The sequence below is a fragment of the Pygocentrus nattereri genome, chromosome 8, assembly GCF_015220715.1.
Source record: "Pygocentrus nattereri isolate fPygNat1 chromosome 8, fPygNat1.pri, whole genome shotgun sequence".
Lineage (NCBI taxonomy): Eukaryota > Metazoa > Chordata > Actinopteri > Characiformes > Serrasalmidae > Pygocentrus > Pygocentrus nattereri.
This window is the reverse complement of record NC_051218.1, coordinates 18782484-18804928: the sequence shown is the minus strand read 5'-3', so window position 1 is coordinate 18804928 and position 22445 is coordinate 18782484. Positions and strand designations below refer to the sequence as shown.

General features: G+C 39.8%; 1 protein-coding gene across 1 annotated transcript; it reads right to left on the bottom strand.

Annotated features, from left to right (window-relative positions):
* Positions 1-916: 916 nt before the first annotated feature.
* On the bottom strand, positions 917-21853 carry mtmr7a (myotubularin related protein 7a). The gene is made up of 14 exons (XM_037540684.1): positions 21604-21853; positions 20674-20796; positions 19141-19303; positions 17344-17501; positions 14362-14490; positions 12595-12729; positions 11840-11972; positions 9891-10000; positions 9680-9805; positions 7338-7387; positions 5210-5410; positions 4929-5063; positions 3174-3300; positions 917-2093 (listed from the first exon to the last, which is right to left on the bottom strand). Exons 1-14 carry the CDS (start codon positions 21628-21630, stop codon positions 1731-1733), a joined length of 1980 nt encoding a protein of 659 aa, XP_037396581.1. The 5' UTR covers positions 21631-21853; the 3' UTR covers positions 917-1730.
* Between the last annotated feature and the right edge of the window lie 592 nt (positions 21854-22445).

Here is a 22445-nt window from a genome sequence, read left to right as displayed (position 1 = left end):
TGACTCCAGGAGACCTTCCCAAACGTTATATACGGTGTTTTTGTGAGTTGACACAAGCTTCATAAAAATGTTAAAGTGGAATTCCGTTCTTTAACCATTTCTCAGTAATTCGGTGGTCGAGATGTAAACAGTCATTCAAACTGGTTTCATGAGAGATGAGAAAAACTTAAGCACTGATTTCTTTACAGTGGTCGTGATAGGAACCAGGGGTCGCCATGTCTACAACACAAATCTGTTCAGTTTATTATCCAAAACCACCAAAGAACCTACACGTGTGCTCTTAGTTTTATATGTTATGCGGACGATGCAAACATATTAATACATCTGGAGAAAAAAAAGTTTTCCTTGTGGACTATTTTGACTTAAAAGGCCCTCCGCCAAGAATAGATTAAAATACAATTTAAGCCAAAACATTATCACAAAGCCATAGTAAAAGAAGGTGTCAGACTTCAGGCAGTGATTAACCGTTTCCTGTAATAAATTTGTGAGGCAGCTTTCAGGGGCATTAAACTCTTTGAGATGTCTGGTTCCCATCACCACCACTGACTTGCCAGGTTTCTCTACACCGGAGCTTGTCACACCAAAGTGTTCTGAATTACTTTGTTCACATCTCAGCCTTGTAAATATGTAGAATTTTTGAAAAATCTAAAATACTGTTTATTTTTTGTGTAATTTCAAGGATGCCATGATAAGAATGCTGCAACAATGCTAAAGCAAATTGGAGTAGTCTGCATACTTGTGCTTGATAAGAAAATAAAAAATATAGATGCCCAAATAAAGAGCCAAATTAAAAAAAAAGTCACACTAAACAAAAGTTTAATGATAAATGTTTAAAAAGAACAAAAAAATTTCTCATGGATATGCTGCCTTGCAATAAGCACCATTAGTTAACAGCAATTTACCAAAGAGGCAGAGGCTATGTGTAAAGCTGACTTTATTTACCAATACTGGAGTAACATTGCACTAGCGACAGAAATAAGTGAAGTGTGAGAATAACCTGTTACATTGGGAATCATCTCTCAACATTCACAAGGAAATGTAGCTTAAGCTTACACTGTGCACGTATTACTGCATATCTTCCATTACTGCTCATAAGAGCATCAATGTTAGCATCATTTGCAGGCTGTAATAAACCACTGTGAGGTGATGTTCCTACAGTTTCTACATTGACCATCTTGACCATGTGTGCTTTGTGATATTTCTCCTTTTTGGTCTGCGTCAGCTGTTCAATTTTGTTCCTCAGAGCTACTTTTGTGTTCAGGTTGAAGGTCCCTGTAGCACAAGTTCACACAAGTGGAATTCTTTGGCCTACGAGCATGTAAGAAGGAAATTTATGGACCGACAAATGTCAGAGCTCTGTCTGGATCCTACTTGTGCCGTTCTGTTTAACCATGGAAAGGCTATTTTAAAATGTCACGTGAATCTGAAACTCATTTGATACCTCACCATGAATATAAGTTCATTATGTGGTATTTTGTAACATGCGGGGTTTCAATACAAATCATTTCATGCGCATACAAAGCTACAATGGCATAAATATTGTAATAAATAAAGCAACACTTCCTTTTTTCACTGGCTATCAGAAATATAGACACAGAGACATGTTAATGGAGTATAGCATGAACAACTCAAGTCAAAATGCATACATGACCTTTTGCCATTCTTAGTATAATTGCACAGTCCCTTTAGAAATCCTATGGCTTTCATTTATCATGTGTCACTTTGCTTTATCAGGCAGTATTGAAAGCAGCTTCGTCTGAGTCGGCGTCCTTGACGCTATCTTCACTTGGAAACGAATCTCCACCGCTGGAGGAATGGCAGCTAAAGTCAGCCACTCCTGACTCCTGGTCGCTGTTGTCAGGGTCTGAGCTTTTTGTTGCATCTCCAAACAGGCTAAGCTCAGTGCTCTCAGTCTCCCTCTGCTGGACAGGCCAATCTTTAGGACCGGTGCTCAAAATTCCACCAGTGTAATCCTGAGGGGAGTTGGCTGAGCTGAGGTGTGCTGGCTCTGCCCACAGAGTCTGGCGATGATTTATTGAATGCCTTTTCACACAGAGGCTGTTCGCATGCTCTTTACCCAGGGCAGCAAGTTTCTAGAACAATACAGGATTCAGTCAGTTGAAAATATGCTCATATATAAACATTAGATTTAATGCAAATACATTATTGCATGCTTTTAAAAGGACTCCCCAGTATTTTGCTAGTCAGCATTGGGCCAATTGCCACTGACAATCATTACCCACTGGCTTCTATTCTGTGCGAGTAAGTTAAGGTTCAAAAACTGGAGAATTCCTTTAAGAGTGGATGATCTTAAACATCTTAAACACTGACTACTTTTACATGTTCTTAGTTAAGAAGGCACAGATTTCTCATAATTCCTGTAAAATAAAATTATCATTAAAAGTGCTCTGATGTGAAATGCAGTGTTCTACAGAAACTTGTCAAGTCAGAATTGTTCAAAGTGGTGGAAATAGGAACCAGGTGTCCAAAGCATTTAGTGCCTTTAAAGACTTCCTTATTGAAAGTTATTCTATGAAATGTTTACAAATTTGCTGCCTGATGCCAGAAACATTGCTTTACAATGGTTATGCAATGAGCTTTTGGCCAAAGATGTGTTTTCTGAAACACATTCATAATGGAGAAGGCAAAATAGTACCCCAATAAAACCTTTTTTTCCTTTTTTTCAGATGCACCGCTATTTTACCATTATCAGAATTACATGTAAAAATTGAGAAGTCACATAAGTTCACTAGTTGTTTTGGTGTATAATGTATAAATGGCTATATTCATATTATAGATGAGCTTTTCCCAACTCTGGTCCTAGAGGCATACTGCTCTGCACACCTAATCCAAGTAATTAGCTCATTAACAAGCCCTTAAAGAGTTTAAGTGGGTGTTTTGAAGCAGGGAGATCGCTATAATTTTCAGGACAGTGTGCCTCCGGGACCAGGGTTGGGAAACACTGTTGCAGACATCAAGACCCCTGGTTCCTGTCGCCACTGCTGTAAAGAAAATTGGAGTGGGTAAAGTTGTCCGCAATGAACCAGTTTACATCAGACCACTCTGGATGACACTGTTTACTTCTCAACAATCTAATAATTCTGAAAAATTGAAAATCAGTAGTATTTCTCTTTAAAGACCTTGCAGCAGGCATGACCACATTTGGTCCCTACCTGCTCACAAACAGCCAGCAGTTCTTCAAGCTGCTGTGTTTCCTCTTTCACAGCCATCAAGCAGTCCAGCACAGACTGACGCGGGTGCAACCCTCTGTCAAAATGATTATACAAACCCCTCCAGAACCTGTATACAACACAAAAGCAAAATAAAACGTGCCAACATTAAAAGTGTACTTGCATTGTAGTTCGACAGGAAATGAACAATATTACAGCCTTGTAGAACTAAGAGGTAAGAATAAGGCAGAAGTCAGAGAGAAATCAGTGTGCAGATCAGTTAACAAATGCTCCAGAATTGCCATAGAAACTGCCAGGCAGCGGTTCAGGTTCAGTGGGTTCGGAATGCTTAAATTATTCTCTAAATCAGGGCAATCTGAAAGTGAGAGAGAAACAGAGGGAGAGTGCAGCATCTTTCACTACAAGTATATGGAGCGATTGCCCATTTGTAAACAAGCACTTGTGCCCCAGTTGCGTCAATTGCACCCGGCTCAGTTCAGCGGTTGAGTCAATCATTCGTCAGAGAGACAGGGCACAGTGGCCCACAAGGAATTTTTCCTGCACGATTTAAACACTTCAGTTCACAGTATGATCCATGCCTTAAAGGGGAAACTCTCCAATATTTCAAAATGTCTGCATGATTAAACAGATAAGATGTAAACAAAGTCATTCAGGATGATTTATGCAAAATGCTCCACTGTAGAGAAATTGACACGCCAAAATTTTTCACATTGTTTCTCTCTGTTTCTCTCACTTTCCCATTGGCCTGATTTAGGGAATAATTTAAGCAGTAGTGATGATAGGAACCAGACATACAAAGTTAAATGACTATAAAAGCCACCTTGAAGTGAGTACATGGAATAGTTATGAATATGCTGCCTGGGCCTGAAATATTGATTTACAAGTGTTTTCAGTTAAAGGGCCCAAGTTGTTGAGTTTGAAGTAATATGTGAACTCTGTTAACCTTTAAAACATCCCATTCACTATCCAGTCCATACAATCCATATGTGAAAATTATTCTGCCTACAGTAGTCTTAGCCCTGTCCGTTCATATTGAAGTTTTAAGGAGAATTTCAGCTCTGATTGCTTTTTAATTGAAGAACAATACAGGACAGCCAATCAGAACAGAGGTCATTTACATATAGCAGTCTTGAATGTATATAACCCGATTAATTCTAAGGCAATGGTCACGTAAAAGTGAATTATGACCATTTTTGGTATATTTAGCCACACGAACCTTAGTTGAGGTCAAGGGACAAAAATAAAATACGAGAAAATGAATGACACACTATATATACTCATAACTGAAAAGAAACTAGTCTTACTACTGTCGGATAGTAAATAAAATGTGGCTATATTTGTGTTGCAGACAAAGTGACCCCTGTTTCCTATCAACACCCTCTTAAAGAAATCACATCAAACTACTGAATGACTTTGTTTAAATCTGAACAAACTAATTTATTATAAACTGTTTTGTGATTCAGATGCTACACACATGTATAATATATACATTATATATATATACATACATATATACATATATATATATATATATATATATATATATATATATATATATATATATATATATATATATACACATATGTGTAATAACGTTTTCTCAGTATGCGCTAAACATTTTAAGGGGCGTTTGACTTCCATGCTTTGCTAACTATTATCAAAACTGCCCATTGTGAGTTGGTAGCTGTTTACTCAAAAAGTTACACATCTGAGTTTTATTAACATGCTTCAACATACTTGAAACAGTAGGGGGTAGTAAGGGGCCGTAGAACTCCCTGAGTCTGACTATGGTCCGGTCTGAACAGCGGATTCACAAAGTCTGATTTGTTCTTCCACATGTGAGGCCACAAGGAGTGAGTCTTCTCTCTAATGCTGGAGAAAAAAACAAAGCAAGCTGTCCTTTAATCAGTGATGATGAGCACAATTTAAAGTGCATGAGTACAACAGAGATTAAGATGTGAGTACTGTAGAACACAGACAAGTCCGTTTTATTTTAATGAATACATAAAAATATTTACCCCAGATCTTTCCTCTCTTTTTCACTGTTGCAAACAAAGTTGCCATATTGACACGAATGAATGTGATTGTGGATGCTGATAAGGAATCTCTCATTGTATTCGAAGGCACAGGGAAACTGCTCCATAAGCTGCCACACACACTCAAGAAACTGGTCTATAACCGGTGACACCTCCTTGGGGTCTTCATCTAGATGACTGTATCTATAGGGAAATGCCATACGATCACACAGATAGGTTCCCTCAAAAACAAACAATCAAGACTGGAAACTTCTTTACATTTATTTTTACAATGGTGGGCATCATACGTCTAATGGGTTACACTTTACAGTAACTACAAGTACACTGCATATTCATAAACAGTACAGTAACACTCTATGACAGATACTCATTTTGAAGGCCCACATTTTGAACAAGCATATTATGTAATGAATTAAAAACATGCTCAGTGATATTTACTACAAACTTCATGATATGAACATGAATACATTAAAACACTGGTTCCTTCTTTTCAGGGTGTCACGACTGGCACCTCCCAGTCCTCCATGTGCTTTTGTTTCGCTTCCATGTTTTTTCCCGGTCCTGCCCCCTTGTTTCCAGACCCTGCCCTTAATTGTACCACCTGTGTTTATCAACTTTGTCTTATTAACCCTCGTTGTCTCTATATTTAAGCCCTGTGTTTGTTCCTAGTTGTTTGCTGGTCTTTGTAGTGTATTCTTTGTAGTGTATTTTATTGTATAGTGTTTGATCTTCTGGCCTCTGTTGTGTGTTTAGTCTGTGGTCCTTTTTGTCATGTCTGTTCCACAATCTATCCGTGTTGGCTCTCTGACCCTGGACCGTTTCAGCCCTGAATCTGGATTTGCCCCTAATAAATCTCGCTTCTCCCAGCATGTGTGTCTGCCTCATCATCGCTCCTCCACGTTACACAGGGAACAAACAGTTCTAAGCACATGATGTCTATATTGTGTTTTTATTGCTACCTTTATACTGTTTAAAAAGATTTCATGACTGATACAAAACGGTGCAAATGGATAACATTTCACATCCTTATACATTACATGAATCTGTGCATGAGTTTCATAGGACATTCATATCATAGATAATTGGTGGTTGGTGTAGTGTAGTGGTTAACACCTCTGCCTTCTACGCTGTAGACTAGGGTTCAATTCCTCACCTGTAAGTAAGTAAGCCCCCTACACCATACCAATAAGAGTCCTTGGGCAAGATTCCAAACACTACCTTCGCCTACTTGTGTAAAATGATCAAATTGTAAGTTGCTCTGGATAAGAGCGTCAGCCAGCATTTTAGATATGTGATGTGCATTATACAGTAATAAACAGGAACAATTATATATGATGGGTTTAATTTCATAACACATTATAGAACACTTTCAAAATCCTTTTTTTCATGACATGTTATTGTAAGTGGGCTTTACACCAATGTTATATTGTGACTAATATCACCATTATTAGAGACATTAAAGTGTTTTCCATTATATCTCAGCTGCTATTCATTTCAAAAACCTGTTATATCCAAAAATGCCACAAATGGATACAGTCATATGCAAAAGTCTCTGTGCTGTTTTTCTAAGTGAGAATAAGTGAATACATCCTCTATAGAAAACAAATTTCTGCACACTGTAATGCATAACTGTTTACTTGCTGAATTTAACATATTGTAAAAAATGCATTCTGTAAAAAACTTGTTACATATTACATTTTATGTTTTTTTCCAATATGTTAAACTCTGCAAATAAATAAAATGACATTAAATTGTGTTACAATTTGCAAATGTGTGTTCTCTGTAGAGGACATTTGTAGAATAATCCATATTTACTCATTTTCACTTAGAAAATGAACTAAACATGTAATTTAACCAGTGTTGTTCAATGTGATTGTATATAGAATTTTGGAATGAAACTCTTTATTCTAATTTGCATGTTTATTCCATGAATAGATGTGAATGTATCTTAAACATCTTAAAGTATACATAAAGCATTACTGAGTGTGATTTAGCTCATTACCTCAAATGCACTATTCATTAACAATACATTTATTGAATGTTTCAAAATGAGTGTGTAATTGTAATATAGTGTCGCTGTATTATTTATCCATAAGCCATGAATACTCACCTGTGGGAAAACTTATGTCCAAATGAAACCCAGTCTTTTTCAATCAGCACCTGCACATGGAATAAAAAGGTATTATGTATAATAATATGATTTCAATCATTTAAAGCAATTGGGTTGTGCAGGGATGCCTGTCTTCTACTTATTTTGACATAATCCATTATTCTGGCAACCTAGTTTTTCCATCCCCGTGCAACAGGAAATGAAATTTTCTTTGAGATGGGATTCCGAGACACAGCTAATCTATGCCGCCAGGCTTCTTTACCCTGTTCACCCTGATGGGGTTCATTTTTCCCAGAAGCAATATATTATTCTACAAAACTGGGCCTTGCTCTTCCCTGTCTGATCTCCCAGAGAGGTAGAGCTCTCTCTGGCAGGAGCCTAGCCAGACAGAGTAAATCCTTATGATCAAAGGAACAAGGCCTGTGAGCACAGCTTGGCAGTTATCCTTGCCAAGCCCATCCTGCATCTTTACTTACATTTTGATATTTGAAATAAAACTTTTAGGGTAAGTAAAGTAGGCTATCAAGTCATCATGTCCATCAATATTTACATACCAATGCATGCTTAAAATGGCCAGTTCTACCACATCCAGCAAATGTTAGCATTACTAATTGCTTATCACACTGTGTTACTATATCATGATAAATGGACCAATAGAAATGTGACAAAATTGTGGAGTAAAATTAAGTTACATGAATGTACAGTACTGTGCGAAAGTCAGTGACCATCCCTTACTTTGGGGATGCATCGATACCACTTTTTTCAGACCGAGTACGAGTACACATTTTTTGGTACTCACCGATACTGAATCCGATACTATATTGAGTACCTTACTTAGAATGAACTAATGTAAATGTAAATTAAGTTTGTGTAAATGAGTGGATTGAGCTGCAGTGGAGAAGAGAGAGTTTTGTTCCATGTCAGAAAAGCACATCTGCACAGCTGTAAGTAAAATACATTTCAGTTTTTAACCTCGATCTGTCGGTCTCTGTAGCACAGTGACAGCAGAAAACACATCTGAGGTTAATCTGAGGAGCTCACTTGTGTCTTTTGATTGTCTGGCAGAGCTGTAGCTGAATATCCTCTAAATCCAGACATACACAGAGTGATTATAGAAATCTTGTTCTTTGTTGACTCACTATGCACATTTGCATAGTCCATCATGCACGAAAATGCTCCATCCATGCTATATGAAACACAGCATCTACAGACAGTGCAGTTTTGTCTATGAACAATTTCAAATAAAGCTGTTTTATTCAAAATAACACATTGCACTCACAGTACTGAGCAGAGAAACTGAGCAGCGCTGCTTACACTGAGCACTGAACCTAAACCAGATGGTGATGTACACAGTAAGACAATACAGGTAAGTACACGGTAAGACATTATTAACATATATACCTTGCTTATCTACTTAGTCAAACAGAATAAAGTCAGCACAGACTTTGCTAGGAAAGGTCGAATGTTTTCAATTTTTCGTTTCGATAGACTACTTGTCTCCACACATACTGGGGAAGTGGTTTTGTTTTTAAATGGGCTAAAAATCACACAGTGTAGATCTGGTGAGAATATACTGGTGCAGAATGTTTAAAGTGACCAGCAGCTTTGTGTCCAACAGTCATGCAGTCAGTGACACTTATCGGTGTAAACAAAGCCTCCACTACTGCGTAACCTGTATCTGTATTAATGCATCCCTACTTTTGTTTACTTAATTTTGAGTCAAAACTGCCATTAAGTGCAACACATGTCAAATCTATCAGTATTTAATTGATCCACTCTTTACTTTGGTGCACGCTACTGGCACTTTGACTCTTCCATCCATCCAATCTTAAACCAACCAGTTACAGCTGTGTCCTCCCAACAAAAGCTGCTTCCTGACATTAAGAGACACTAACATTCACAAAAGCAATTACCCAAGCACCCCTTAGCTGCCCTGCAGATTTGAAATGGCTGAAGGAGATATTTCTGAGAAATCAGATAACACACCTACATAAGGAAGGGGCAAGTCAAAGGAAAGTAAATAGAAAAACAGTTAAAATTATCAAAAGATTTAAAAAAATGGGACATCTAAGAACCATGTAAGACCTTGGACTGCCAAAACTGTAATGATCAGATAAACAGCGCTTAAAGGCCTCATCTTTGACAGAGAGGAGAACATCAAGCTCCACTTTTGCTTCAGATCTGAAAAAATCCACAGATGTTTCTGTCCATCATTCTACTGTGAGAAGACAACTCAACAATATTAGTCTGAAAAATGTGTAAAACATTTGTCCCTTCTCCTATAAAGTCACTATTTCAGAGACAGGAAGGTACAAACTGTGTATTTATAACTGTGTGTTTACCATAAATCCTTTGAGAGTCCTGTAGTAAGGATCAAGAAGTATGCAGGCCACAGAGCACACTTGAGCTGTCCGATCCCAACCATCAGAGCAGTGCACCAAGACACTGACCCCTTCCTCTGCCACAGCCTGCATGCACACTCAAACAATTAGTACAGAGAAGTCATATTAAGTCAAGCATGCATAGGTTACTAAAGTTCTGATTCAGCTGAACCTTTGAGATGAACTTTCCAGCAGTCAGTATGGTTTGGATGTGTTTCAACCAGTCTGAATTTTCCAGTCCCAAGAGGAATTCCCCCATGGAAGGAGACCGAAGATCAGACACTGTGAAATGAGCCACCATACAGTTAAACACATCCTTGGGAATAGAGCAGACAAAATAGATAATCTAACAGCCTACATTACAGTAAATTGGATAGTAATTACTCACTGCCACAGGATCTCTGATATTTGGGACAGTATAATGATGAAAACCAAAAATGCCCAGCTCTTATCGCTGGATTATATTTAAAATATTTAGTATGAAAAGCATGAAAATTGACCTCACTTTACATGAGACCGTTGTTATTTTAGGCACTGAAAAATAAGGATTGAAAAAATGTTTTAAATTGTTTCTATTTCCAGAAGAAAAATATTAGCGAAGACCTGGTCTCCAAATTTATCAGCACGAAGCATCATTAAGTTGTCCTCTCTCCCATCATATATTTGTGTAAACAATAACTACTAAACTTTTTTGTCTTTTTCATTCTCCCTTTGCTTGGTTTACTTAAAACAGTTCTGGGGGATACTTCATCTATACCGACACTGGTGTCACACAACAATATTTGGTTTTAGTTTTCACGGTGATGATATATAACAAAAACTTTAGCTACAATGCATGTCATTTTCTAGGTGTAAAACACTTGAAAACAGTTCAAAATACAGTTATAAAAATAAATATGTAGTAAATGGAATACATGATGATAACTATCATATCAGTATTGGAAGATATGTACTGTAACCCCTTAAAACCCCTTATTACATACCAAAGCTTATTATTCAGTATCTACATGGACTACAATGCAAATTGGCTGAGTTGTTCTTTGCATTTGCATTGATGTTATGGATGTATTTATTGTACTCTGGAGGAGCAGAACGTTTAGATGAAGTAGGGCTTCTGTGCTAAAATCTGCATTTTATTTTGGAACTTTGGCTTCTGCCTGATTAGTGTAAGTTCCTTTTGGGGAATTTTTACAAGAAGAAAATCATCAGCACTGCATGTTTAGTAGTACCCAATACTACTAAACATGCAGTGCTGATGAATTTCTCCTTTAAGAGCATGAACAAGAGCGTGGTGACACTTCATTTGAAAGTTCATTGCTGTGCACTGACTGCTTCAGCATGTGCGCCTCCCTGTAACAGATATTCTTACGTTGCACTTCCTTTTTAAACAAACAGAAATATTCTATGGTGAGCTAATGGCTCCCTATGGTTGCCTTCATGATGAGAGTGCATCAAGCTGGGATTAACAGGTGAGCAGGTTCAGTCAAACTCTGATCTCAGGGCTAATACAAACCTGTGATGAAGGAAAGTGCCATTCTGGAAAGAATTAGAGCTGAAAAAGGTTCCAACTGGCTTTACTGTAACGAGAGCTAGAGCTGCCATGTAGTCTCTGCTGGACAGCTACTCAGTGGTATTCACCCAGTGGACTCCCTAGTGCGTTCAAGGTCAAAATGCTATCACAGCTAGTACTAACGTTATTTTTCCAACACTGAATCAAATCATTCTCACGCCCCTCTTTTCCTCATAAGGGGGAAAAGGGTCTCCAATCGTCAACTCAGCAAAACCAAAATAGTCGGGCAATGAAAGCCAGATGGATTCAAAAACGTCTTACTACATCCCCCTGCTTTACTGTGAAACCCTCCTACGGTCCAACTGTCTTTATTAATGAGAACACTAGGTGGTCCAGTATCCTGGTATTCTGATCTTAGTCCAAGTCACATTATAGGAGGATCTCAGAGAAAATGATGGGAAGCTGTCGTTCACATTGGCTCCACTTTATCCAGCATCCTTTTTAGTACCTTTGTGGGCATTTAAAACTTGTATATGTTCTAAGTGCATCGGACACAAGCAGTTATAAGTGAACCTGACATTAAAAAGTAAAGTACACAGGCGACAAAGTACCTTCTATAAGCTTCTGTTGACTGTTCCTCATCACATGGATGTTTTCAATGCCGATGAACTGAAACTTGATGTTGGTGTAGTTATCCTCACTTTCATAGCCCTTTCCTGTAGCCCGGTTTGCCATTGCATTTAGCTGAAAACATGCACATGTTTAGGAATTTTTGGATAGCTTGTGTAGGCACTGGAAAAAGTGGTACACTGAATTTTCTACTTCCAAATACATAATTTCTACATGAATAAAATATATCATAGCAACACAAGTACTGCCAAAAATAAACTGCAAGACAAAATTGTGTTAAAAAAAATTAACTAACTAAACAGTGTCTTAGTAAGGTTTCTGGTCACTGGAAGCCAACAGAACAGCTTCAATATGTTTTTTTTACAAGATTCTACATGTCTTTGGAGGGAACACCAATCTCAAAAGATATTCCTTTAACTAGTGTTTTGACTGCTAGTGGAGAGTAAGTCCAAAATCCACCATAAGTGTTGAAGTGGGTTGTTATCTGTTGACTGCATAGGCCACAACACGAGTTATATCATTTTCATACTCATCAAACCTTCATTCTCAGAGCATGGTGGGAATTTTCATCTATGAGGACACAACTTCCATCAGGATGGAAATGTTTCACTATAGGACAGAGGTGATTAGTCTGAATACTTTTGTATTGATTTGTAATGACTTTTCCTTCAAAGAGGACAAAAGGACCCAAACTATGCCAGTAAAAGGCCACAAAATATAGTGATGATTAACTCACCTTGGGTCTGGTGTCCACAACGTACATGAACCGGCTGCCAGGGTTGGACTTCATGATAGCCTCTAGCATCTGCTCATCTTCTAAGCAGCGGGCGCTGAAGCCGGACAGAGGCTGGCTGCTGCGACATATGGCTGCCTAGAATGGAAACAAACGTTTGGCACAAAAGGCTCTGGATTGAATATACCACACTGTTAAATACACAATAGCTTGTGTACACACTGATGAGCCAAAATACAATGCCTAATATGCTGTTGGTCCTCTGCGTGCTGCCAAAACAGCTCTGACCTGCTAAGGCATGGACTCCACAAGACCTCTGAAGGTGCCCTGTGGTACCTGGCACCAAGACAATAGCAGCAGATCTGCTCCTGTAAGTTGCAAGGTTCGGCCACAGTAAATCAGACTTACTGTTCCAACACATCCCACGGATGCTCGATTGGATTGAGATCTGGGGAATTTGGAGGCCAGTGCAACATCCTGAACTCTTCTTCATGTTCCTCAAACCATTCCTGATCAATGTGTGCAGCGTGGCAAGCCAATGGTGATACCATTGCCACAAAGGGGTAAATGGCACATGCATACCCGGCCGTCCATGTGATGTAGAAGAAAATGGGACTCATCAGACCAGGCAACCTTCTTCCATTGCTCCAAGGTCCAGTTCTAACACTCGTGTGCTGTGACACATCAAAATCACTCCCGTCTTCACTCCTTCCCTTGTCTCTTGCATCCAACACATCTACTATGAGAAACAACTCTTTGCTTACTGTCTAATGCATTGCGGACCTCGTAATGCACTGCTGTTACAAGATAATCAACTTTTGGCTCATCTGTCCATATCTACACAATCAAACGTTATGACAATGATTCAAACAGTGGTGTTGAATAACAGGTTATAAAATCTCTAGTTCTATGTGCCTACATTTGCACTTCTCTGATGGCAGCTGTTTCCATGCTCAGTTTCAGTGCTCATTTATCGTCTTACAAAGATGGAAATGAAAACTATCACCATGAAACTTTCAGTAATTTATGTTCTTCTACCCACAGATGATAAATCAAACTGAGAGCCTACAGTCCTATTTACAAACTGGGCTCCATTTCATGAGAACTTGACCTTGGTTGTGCTGGTGATACATTTTTTTTAGACACTCGTTTCAATCACATATGGGATTAACTGAACATAGATAAGTGTAGAGGCTATGACATGACCAAGCCATCTGGGTCACACCACCCTAGTTTGTATGTAGAGGTCACATTTTTTGCTTTATGCTCTTGGAACCAACACAAACATGAGGAGTCTGTGGGGAATATTTGACCTCAATAAAAAGGAATGGCCTGTTCTGAAGAGACCAACCCACACAGAGCAGGAACCTGACCTATCTTCTAAGCAATCCACTTATCACGGTTATAATACTGGAAGCTTATGCTGTGCAATATATTATGGAGGCTTCTGGCAAAGAAGATATAGCACAGCGTAACACTGAACACATTTTCAGTAAGTGCAGTAGTGGCAGGACACACTTAATACCCAGTGGAGTACTGGAGGGAAAACCACAAGGAACAAAAAAATGGTGTCATATTAGTGTCAAAGACTGTTGGATGTTACATAACAAATGTATCATATGTCATTATATTATCTGATGACAGAAGACAAAATACATGAAGCCCAGAAGACAGTGAAGAACTGGGCCGAATCTCAGAAGCCTCATTAAACGGACCCACAGAACCTCATGTTCCTCGAAAGGAATGCACTGAAAATTCAGTAGCACTCACTTGGGTTTCTTTGCAGTAGTATGACAGCGTGGGAAATCGGCCTCTGCTGCGAAACTTGGAGCTCCCGACGATGACAGGGAGGGTGGCTGATTTAGGCACAAACAAGTCTGTGGGATACGTATCACACACCTGTCTCAAAGAAGGAGAAGTTACACATGGAAACAAAAATGGATTAGTGATTGCACTGAATTTCGGGCATACACTGAAAAAGCAATACACTAATATAATTTCATTCAAATGAAACTCAGGAACCAGGGTGTGTAACACACACATATTTTCATCTTTGATACAATTTTCTATTCCGTGATCAAGATTTGTTCCATTTTTTGTGTTAAATGTCTTTAATCTATAAATAACAGATTGTTTGCAAAGTATGGTAAATACTGATCTTTAAAAACAGTGTAACTGAGCTATATGCTACAGAAAAAAAGACAGGATGCATCTAGTCACCTTGTACTGATCATTGTCAGTGGTTTCCTTGAAACACAGATAATGAGAGACCCTTGGTTGCTGACTTAAATTTCACTACATTGTTAAGAACATTCATTTTTATGTATTTTTTTAATACTCAGGAAAAGCTGTAAGATCCTGAATGTTCTAATAATCTCATCATCATTACCTATCAGAACAGTGAGTAACAAAGTACTTCATTTCTTTGATATCCAATGTAAAGTGACCATTAAGTAGAAAATATTTCAGAGGATTAAATATCAGAAAATCTGCTTGCGAAAGCCAAAAGAAAAAGAGATTTCAAAAGGCAACACTGAGAAAATGGGACACCTAACAACAGTGCAAGACCTGCTATACCACCAAAACTGTCCCGATCAGATAAACAGCTTTAATGCTTCCTCTTTCAGAGAGACAAGAACATTAAGCTTCACTCTTGCATCAGATCTGAAAAAAATCTGCAGGTGTTTCTATCTATCTGTCTACTGTGAGAAAACAAGTCAATACTGTAAGTCAAAGGTGTGCAAAAAGCCATTAGTGAGAATTAGTGAGAACGCACTGCTCCTCCTGGATCCGAGGTTCGACTATAAGCCGGACTCTCTTCTCCAGTACACCTGCATAGACCTTACCAGGGAGGCTGAGGAGAGTGATTCCCCTGTAGTTGGAACACAGCCTCTGGTCCCCTTTTTTAAAAAGAGGCACCACCACCCCAGTCTGCCAATCCAGTGGCACCGCCCCCGATGTCCACGCAATGTTGAAAAGACGTGTCAGCCAAGACAGCCCCACAACATCCAGAGCCTTGAGGAACTCGGGACGTATCACATCCACCCCTGGAGCCTTGCCACCAAGGAGCTTTTTAACTACCTTAATGACTTCGGCCTCAGTAATGGATGAGCCTATTCCCGTGTCTCCAGACTCTGCCTTCTTCAGCTTGACGGCATCTCTCACCTGGGGTGTCCACCACCGGGTTCGAGGATTACCGCCCCGACAGGCACCTACTACCTTGCGGCCACAGCTACAGTCAGCCATTTCAACAATGGAGGAGCGGAACATGGCCCATTCTTAGTCAATGTCCCTCACCTCCCCGATATCTGGTCAAAGTTCTGACAGAGGTGTGAGTTGAAGATCAATAAATCAAGGTTCTTCTGCCAGACGTTCCCAGCAACCCCTCACTATACCCCTCACAGTCTGACCAGCATCTTCACCCACCACCTGATCCAACTCACCACCAGGTGGTGATCAGTTGACAGCTGAGCTCCTCTCTTTACCTGAGTGTCCAAAACACATGGCCGCAAGTCCGATGACACGACTACAAAGTCAATCATTGAACTGCGGCCTAGGGTGTCCTGGTGCCATGTGCACTTATGGACATCCTTGTGTTCAAACATGGTGTTCGTTATGGACAAACTGTGGTTTGCACAGAAGTCCAAAAACTGAACACCACTCGGGTTCAGATCAGAGAGGCCATTCCTCCCAATCACACCCCTCCAGGTCTCACTGTCATTGCCCATGTGAGCGTTGAAGTCCCCCAGTAGGACAATAGAGTCTCCAGGAGGAGCACTTTCAAGCACCCTTCCCAAGGACTCTAAGAAGGCTGGGTACTCTGAACTGCTGTTCGGTGCATAAGCACAGACAGCAGTCAGGACCCGTTCCCCAACCTGAAGGTGTAGGGAAGCTACCCTCTCGTCCACCGGAGAAAACCCCAACATACAGGCACTGAGTCGAGGGGCTATGAGAAAGCCAGCTGAGGTGGTTCGGGCATCTGGTTAGGATGCCTCCTGGACGCCTCCCTCATGAGGTGTCACAGGCAAGTCCACCAGGGAGGAGATCCCGGGGAAGACCCAGGACACGCTGGTATGATATATTGCCCAGCTGGCCTGGGAGCGCCTCAGAATCCCCTCTGGAGAGCTAGTGGAAGTGGCTGGGGAAAGGGAGGTCTGGGCCTCATTGCTTAAGATGCTGCCCCCGCGAACCCCGGAGAAGCGGAAGATGATGGATGGATGGATGGATGGATGGATGGATGGATGGATGGATGGATGGATGGATGGAGTTTGATATTACGTCTATTGTGAAAAGCATAAAATGCAACCTACTTCTAGGGCTGGATTTTGGAAGTGTGAAAAAATGTCCCTGCTAATTTCTGTGAATAACTAAATGCTCAGGAAAAGTATAAAAGCTATAGTAAAGGTAAAGGTGGACTAAGCTAATACTGAAAAAAGTTGTTACATTTAATTATTGATGCTTCTGTGCAATCTTCTGTTAATTCAATGGTGCACTCATTCATCTAATACATAATGGTAATAATAAATTTTATGAATGTGGAATATTTATAGAGAATATAGACATTTGAATCAAGCTAATTCACTGTTTCACTTTTTCAGTGTGTTATACGTACATACCATATGAACAAAATTGTGAACTTTCACAGTAATACAGTCTGCCCTATTTTCAAATTCTGAAATGAAGACAAACATCTGTATGTAACAGCTGAGATACATTGGTGCATGGGCAAAAGTATTTGAGTTATTGACTGACCCTGTATTCTCGGTTGATGGGGCTGACATGCCAAAGCTTATTTGGTACTCCCATTCGACTGTATTCAGCCCTCAGGTCTATAAAGTCCCAAGCCTGGTCTCGCTCGGCCTTGTCAATGTTAGGCTTGAAAGAAAAACAATACAGTTCCTCATATCGTTCTGAAAAAAAGATAAACAGAAAACATGACACATGTTTTGTTCTGTAAAAGTAAAGGTCATAAACAAACAGTGGGGGTGGAATGACCCTGAGGCTCTCTGGCGATACTTTTGCTGTTACTGATAAAACAATGTCATCAGAACTTGTCTTTCTGAGATTGTTTCACATGGATTCAGCACCAGTAGTGCAGTAGTGTTAATCATCCAACGTACAGAAAAAAAAAGTGATATAAAAGTGCTGGAGCAGAGGTGTGATTTAATAAAGTGGCTAATTGGTTGGTGCTATTGCTGGAGCTATTTACAGACTATATAGAAGAACTGCGTTGTTGTTACCTTGTCTCAGTATCGCTATAATCAGTAAGCATACAAGGCGTATTCTTCTATTACTTGTGGTTAGGGCTGTCACAGTTACTGTACACAGTATAATTGCCTACTAACAATTATTGAAATGATCACAATTATTTGATACAGAGCTTGGCGATATGACAGTATATCTCAGTATCATGAGAAATTTAATCACAGTATTTCACAATATGCTTTTCTAAGTGTCACGATTGGCCCCTCCTAGTCCGGTCCATGTGCGTGTGTTTTGGTTTAGCCCATTTGCATGTGTTTTGATCCTAGTCCAGCCCCTTGTTTTGTGACTCCGCCTCTGGTTGTTTCCACCTGTCCCTCATCATCCCTGTTGTATTTAAGCCCTGTGTTTGCCCCTTGTCTTTGCTGGTCTTTGTTTGAACTGTTCTGGTTGTACTGTTTGCATTGTTATTCTGATTTTATTCTGTCTGTCATGTCTGCCTCCCCCGACCAATCCGTGTTGGCTCTACGACCCTGGACTGTCTCGACCCTGATTTTGGATTTGTAAGCGTGTAAGCTAGCCGTATGAGTATTTTTGCTTAGGTTTTGACTCTTTCCTGTTTTGCTTAGAACCACTCTTCTTATAATTCTGTGTAACTGTAGTACTGATTCAGCCAGTGGTAACTACTAAGTAAATTTAGCTAACAAGTAAAGTAGCTATTCAGTCAATTTGACCACATTGTGCTTGTAAACAATATAAACTTTGTTCAAATTACTGATGACCGGAAAACTCTGGGCCTGCATGAATCAGGCCATAATTTGATTTCTGCTTTCTAACCCACCAATAAACTCACAGAAGCAGATGTAACGTAAACCTAATGTAAAACACTAATGCCATGCTGTGGCTTTAAAAAAATATCACTTCAGCAGAAAATATAAACATACATCATCTAGAAGATAAAGTATATTCAAAATTTTCACTTCATCAAGCATGTAGTTGGTCTCAGCACCACTTCGAAAGTATTTCGTTGCCATCTTGCGGTTGCTGTGTTAAATGCTGCCTGCTAATCCCGGAAAGCACTGTTTCTGCATATGCGTACATTAAGAGAAAAGAAAGAAATCAGAGTAAAGGTAGATATTCACTGAAAAACCTGATTACTGAGCTAAAAGTCCAGCTCTATTTATGGGATTTCTCCATCACATTTATAGGCCTTAATTCGGTCTAAGAAAGTATGCTGTTTACATGACCTTTGAATCATCAGATAACTGCTGAAATCCGATAAAGAACAGATTAGTCAGAGCAAGTAGACGCACTCCCTATTTGAAATTTGTTAACTATTATACTTACTTGCCCTGGAGAGACGCAAGAGTGACATAAGAACATCGTTGCAGTCGTTCTCTTGTGGAATGATGAGTTGAATGACCTGGAAATTCTTGCACTGAATGAGAAGTGGATATCCGAAGGCAGTAACGCTTTGCTTCTCAACATTACACACTAAACTATGCAGCACCTGTGATGAAAAATGAAACCATCTGTAACTTTCTTTTGTCACAGTGCCAAACAGTGAGACATACTCAGGTACAAGGCCAAGTACAGGGGTCGGCAACCCAAATGTTAAGGGTTATTTTGACCTTTCAACAAAAATCATCCATCCATCCATCCATCCATCCATCCATTTTCTAAGCCGCTTCTCCGTCAGGGTCGCGGGGGGGAGCTGGAGCCTATCCCAGCAGTCTTCGGGCGGAAGGCAGGATACACCCTGGACAGGTCGCCAGTCCATCGCAGGGCAGACACACAGACACAGACAGTCACTCACACACTCATACCTAGGGACAATTTAGCACACCCAATTGGCCTGACTGCATGTCTTTGGACTGTGGGAGGAAACCGGAGAACCCGGAGGAAACCCACGCAGACACGGGGAGAACATGCAAACTCCACACAGAGAGGGCCCCGGTCACCCGGCCGGGGAATCGAACCCAGGCCCTCCTTGCTGTGAGGCGACAGCGCTACCCACCACGCCACCGTGCCGCCCTCAACAAAAATCAAACCTTTTATTTTCAACATTTTATGACCATTTTACCATCGTGGCTGTAAATATGTCCCAGTATGTGCTAATGTACTAGTATAGGCTAAAAAATATAATATAAATTAAGACAGACTTACTTTGCTCTACTTTCATCTTTAGCCCAGCTATAGCCGCATTTCTTGCATTTTCTTGTTTGAATTTTCCTATTCCACCTTAAATGGTGCCTGAGGTGCCAGAATGTAACTGCTGCACCATTTAAGGAGGAACAGGAAAATTCTAACAAGAAGCTGACTTTAGCTTGGTGACTTTTTAGTGTTTGACAGTTTCTTGTTGCACGTATCAGGAAACCAGTTGGAGTGCTTGTAAATACAAATAAGTCCATTTGTCTCTTAATTATCAATTTCGTCTTACTATTAAGCTACTAGCTATGCAAGATTGTTGTCTGCATTGCTATGTCGACCAGCAGTCTGCATGCCAGTCTTCAGAGTTAAAGGGTGAATTAGCAGTTATACGTTAACTCCAATGTTTAAAATTCTGTATCCTTTATATTAACATTTTTCGTTAGAACTGTGGTAAAACTGAGAATGACCATCAGAGATTTATTATACTGTTTTATTTTTACTTAATAATCTAATTCTGCTCTGGAGCTGTACGTTACTGACCCCCGGCCTAGTATGTCACAAACGTACTGTTGAACTGAAATGAAGATCATAACATGGTTAAAGAGAATTTAATATGTCATTTATGTCTTCTTAAGTTTTTCTGACTTATGAAGCCTGTGCACATGCACTTATTTCAAAAAACGACTTCAACTAAACAATGCCAATAAAGCTTAGAATGAACCAACTTACCCATATTTCACTGCAAACCTCAGTCTCGTTATCCACAAAGATAGTATGAGAGGCTGTCAAGTACAAAGTGCCCACTTGTGCCCGTCGAGAAGAGCCCCTGTCCAGTAACTGGACTCTTTCAACCTGCAACATGACACAGTCAGCACTGGATAAGCTGGGTAAGAATTCAATTAAACGCCTCTAAACATGTACAAAACATGGATGTTTCTGAAGCTTATATGACCTCAGAGGACTAAATTACACACATAAAAAGAGGGTTCTTCAAGGGTTCTTTAGTAAAGGCCAAGAGTTCTATTTGCAATCCTATTATGCTTAAATCATTCTTTGCATGGTGAAACTGTTCTTCAGATTGATTTTTGAAAATGGTACCAAAAAAGGGTTCTTCTGTGTTACAAGCTTGCCATTGCTCTCTAGAGAACCATTTCACCATGCAAAGAACCGTTTAAGCAAGAAATAGTTCTATATAGAGCTCATAGTTCGAAATAGAACGATTGCTTTTACTAAAGAACCCTTGAAGAACCATCTTGTGCACAGCAAACGTGTAGCTAATAGAACTATTGGTCGTGTGAATTTATTCATGAGTAAATGCACCTCTTCCCCTCTGTAGTATTAAAAGGTATTTATAAAAAGGCACTTTAGAAAACTGACCGTTTACCTTGAGCAGTAGCTCGTGATTATAAATGTAAGGCTTTTAAGAGGTGTAGTGTGGTGGACTGGAGCAAGATATACTGTGCTCTCCTGCGACACAGCACATCCTCACATCATTCACACTATACAACTATCAGTGCAGGCTTCAAAATTGGACAAACACAGTGACACAGACGCAGAAAGCTAACAGCACTCTTTAAAAACGCTAAGTAGAAACAGACCAATATGAACTTTAAATCATGTTCCTGGCAAATAAGAGCAATTTTCTGGTATTGTTTTTACCTTTGGCAGTCTGATGTGCTCCATCATTCGCTCTCAAATCCCTAGGCAGATAAAATATATCTCAAGCTTTCAGAAGAAGCTGCCAGTGCTGTTACCTGCTAAAAGGGCATTTTTTGCTATTATACTCTCTCATATCATTTTGGACTAGATAAACAGAACATATAAGGGAGAAATCGTTGAAGTGCTATGAATGCTAGCTGACTGGGACATGGTTCCTTCTGTCATCAGCGGTGAATCACCAGCCGCTCTGAGGCGCCGTGCAGGGTCCTAAATCACACCGGTTTAAGCATCACGACTACAACAGAAGGAGGGAATCAACTGAAGTTGCTATGTAGTTTTCTTATTAGACATTTGGGCCTTATTTCAGAGTAAATGTCACTTAGAAAGCTTCTGTGACCATAAGAGATTTACTTTAGCTAGGCTGACAGGTTAGCCTACTGTTAAATGTGCCTTCCCTCATAATGCCGACTAGAGCAAGACAGTTTATGAGATGGCAGATCACAGTTAGCTGTGTTTTGAGCCTAGCGTTACACATTAATGGCGTTTTTCACGTTAGACCACCGAAAAGACTACGTGCTAACATGGAGCTGGGCTGTTTCACTTCTTCAGGGTAGGTTTAGTCCGTGCTGGAATGCTGTTTATAAAGGCTGTGATGAGGTTTCTTAGGAATTGGTGCACAGTTCAGGCAGCGCATTTCAGGCAGTGCTAAGGAAACAGGCACAGTCAGTGAGGTCTTTAGGAGGGTGGTTCTGTCACCGACAAATTCATTATTTTTATTTGTTTATTTTTACAGTTTCACATTTTGAACAATACAGTGGTTCAAAATGTCTGTGTAGTTTTTG

Bases quoted from the DNA above. Each gene is read 5' to 3' on its own strand.
- mtmr7a (XM_037540684.1), bottom strand. From the start codon at position 21,630: ATGATGGAGCACATCAGACTGCCAAAG. The intron at 20,797-21,603 runs GTAAAAACAATA...GTCATGTTGCAG, and splicing joins AGCACATCAGACTGCCAAAG to GTTGAAAGAGTCCAGTTACT. The intron at 17,502-19,140 runs GTAAGTATAATA...TCTTTTTTTCAG, and splicing joins CTTGCGTCTCTCCAGGGCAA to AACGATATGAGGAACTGTAT.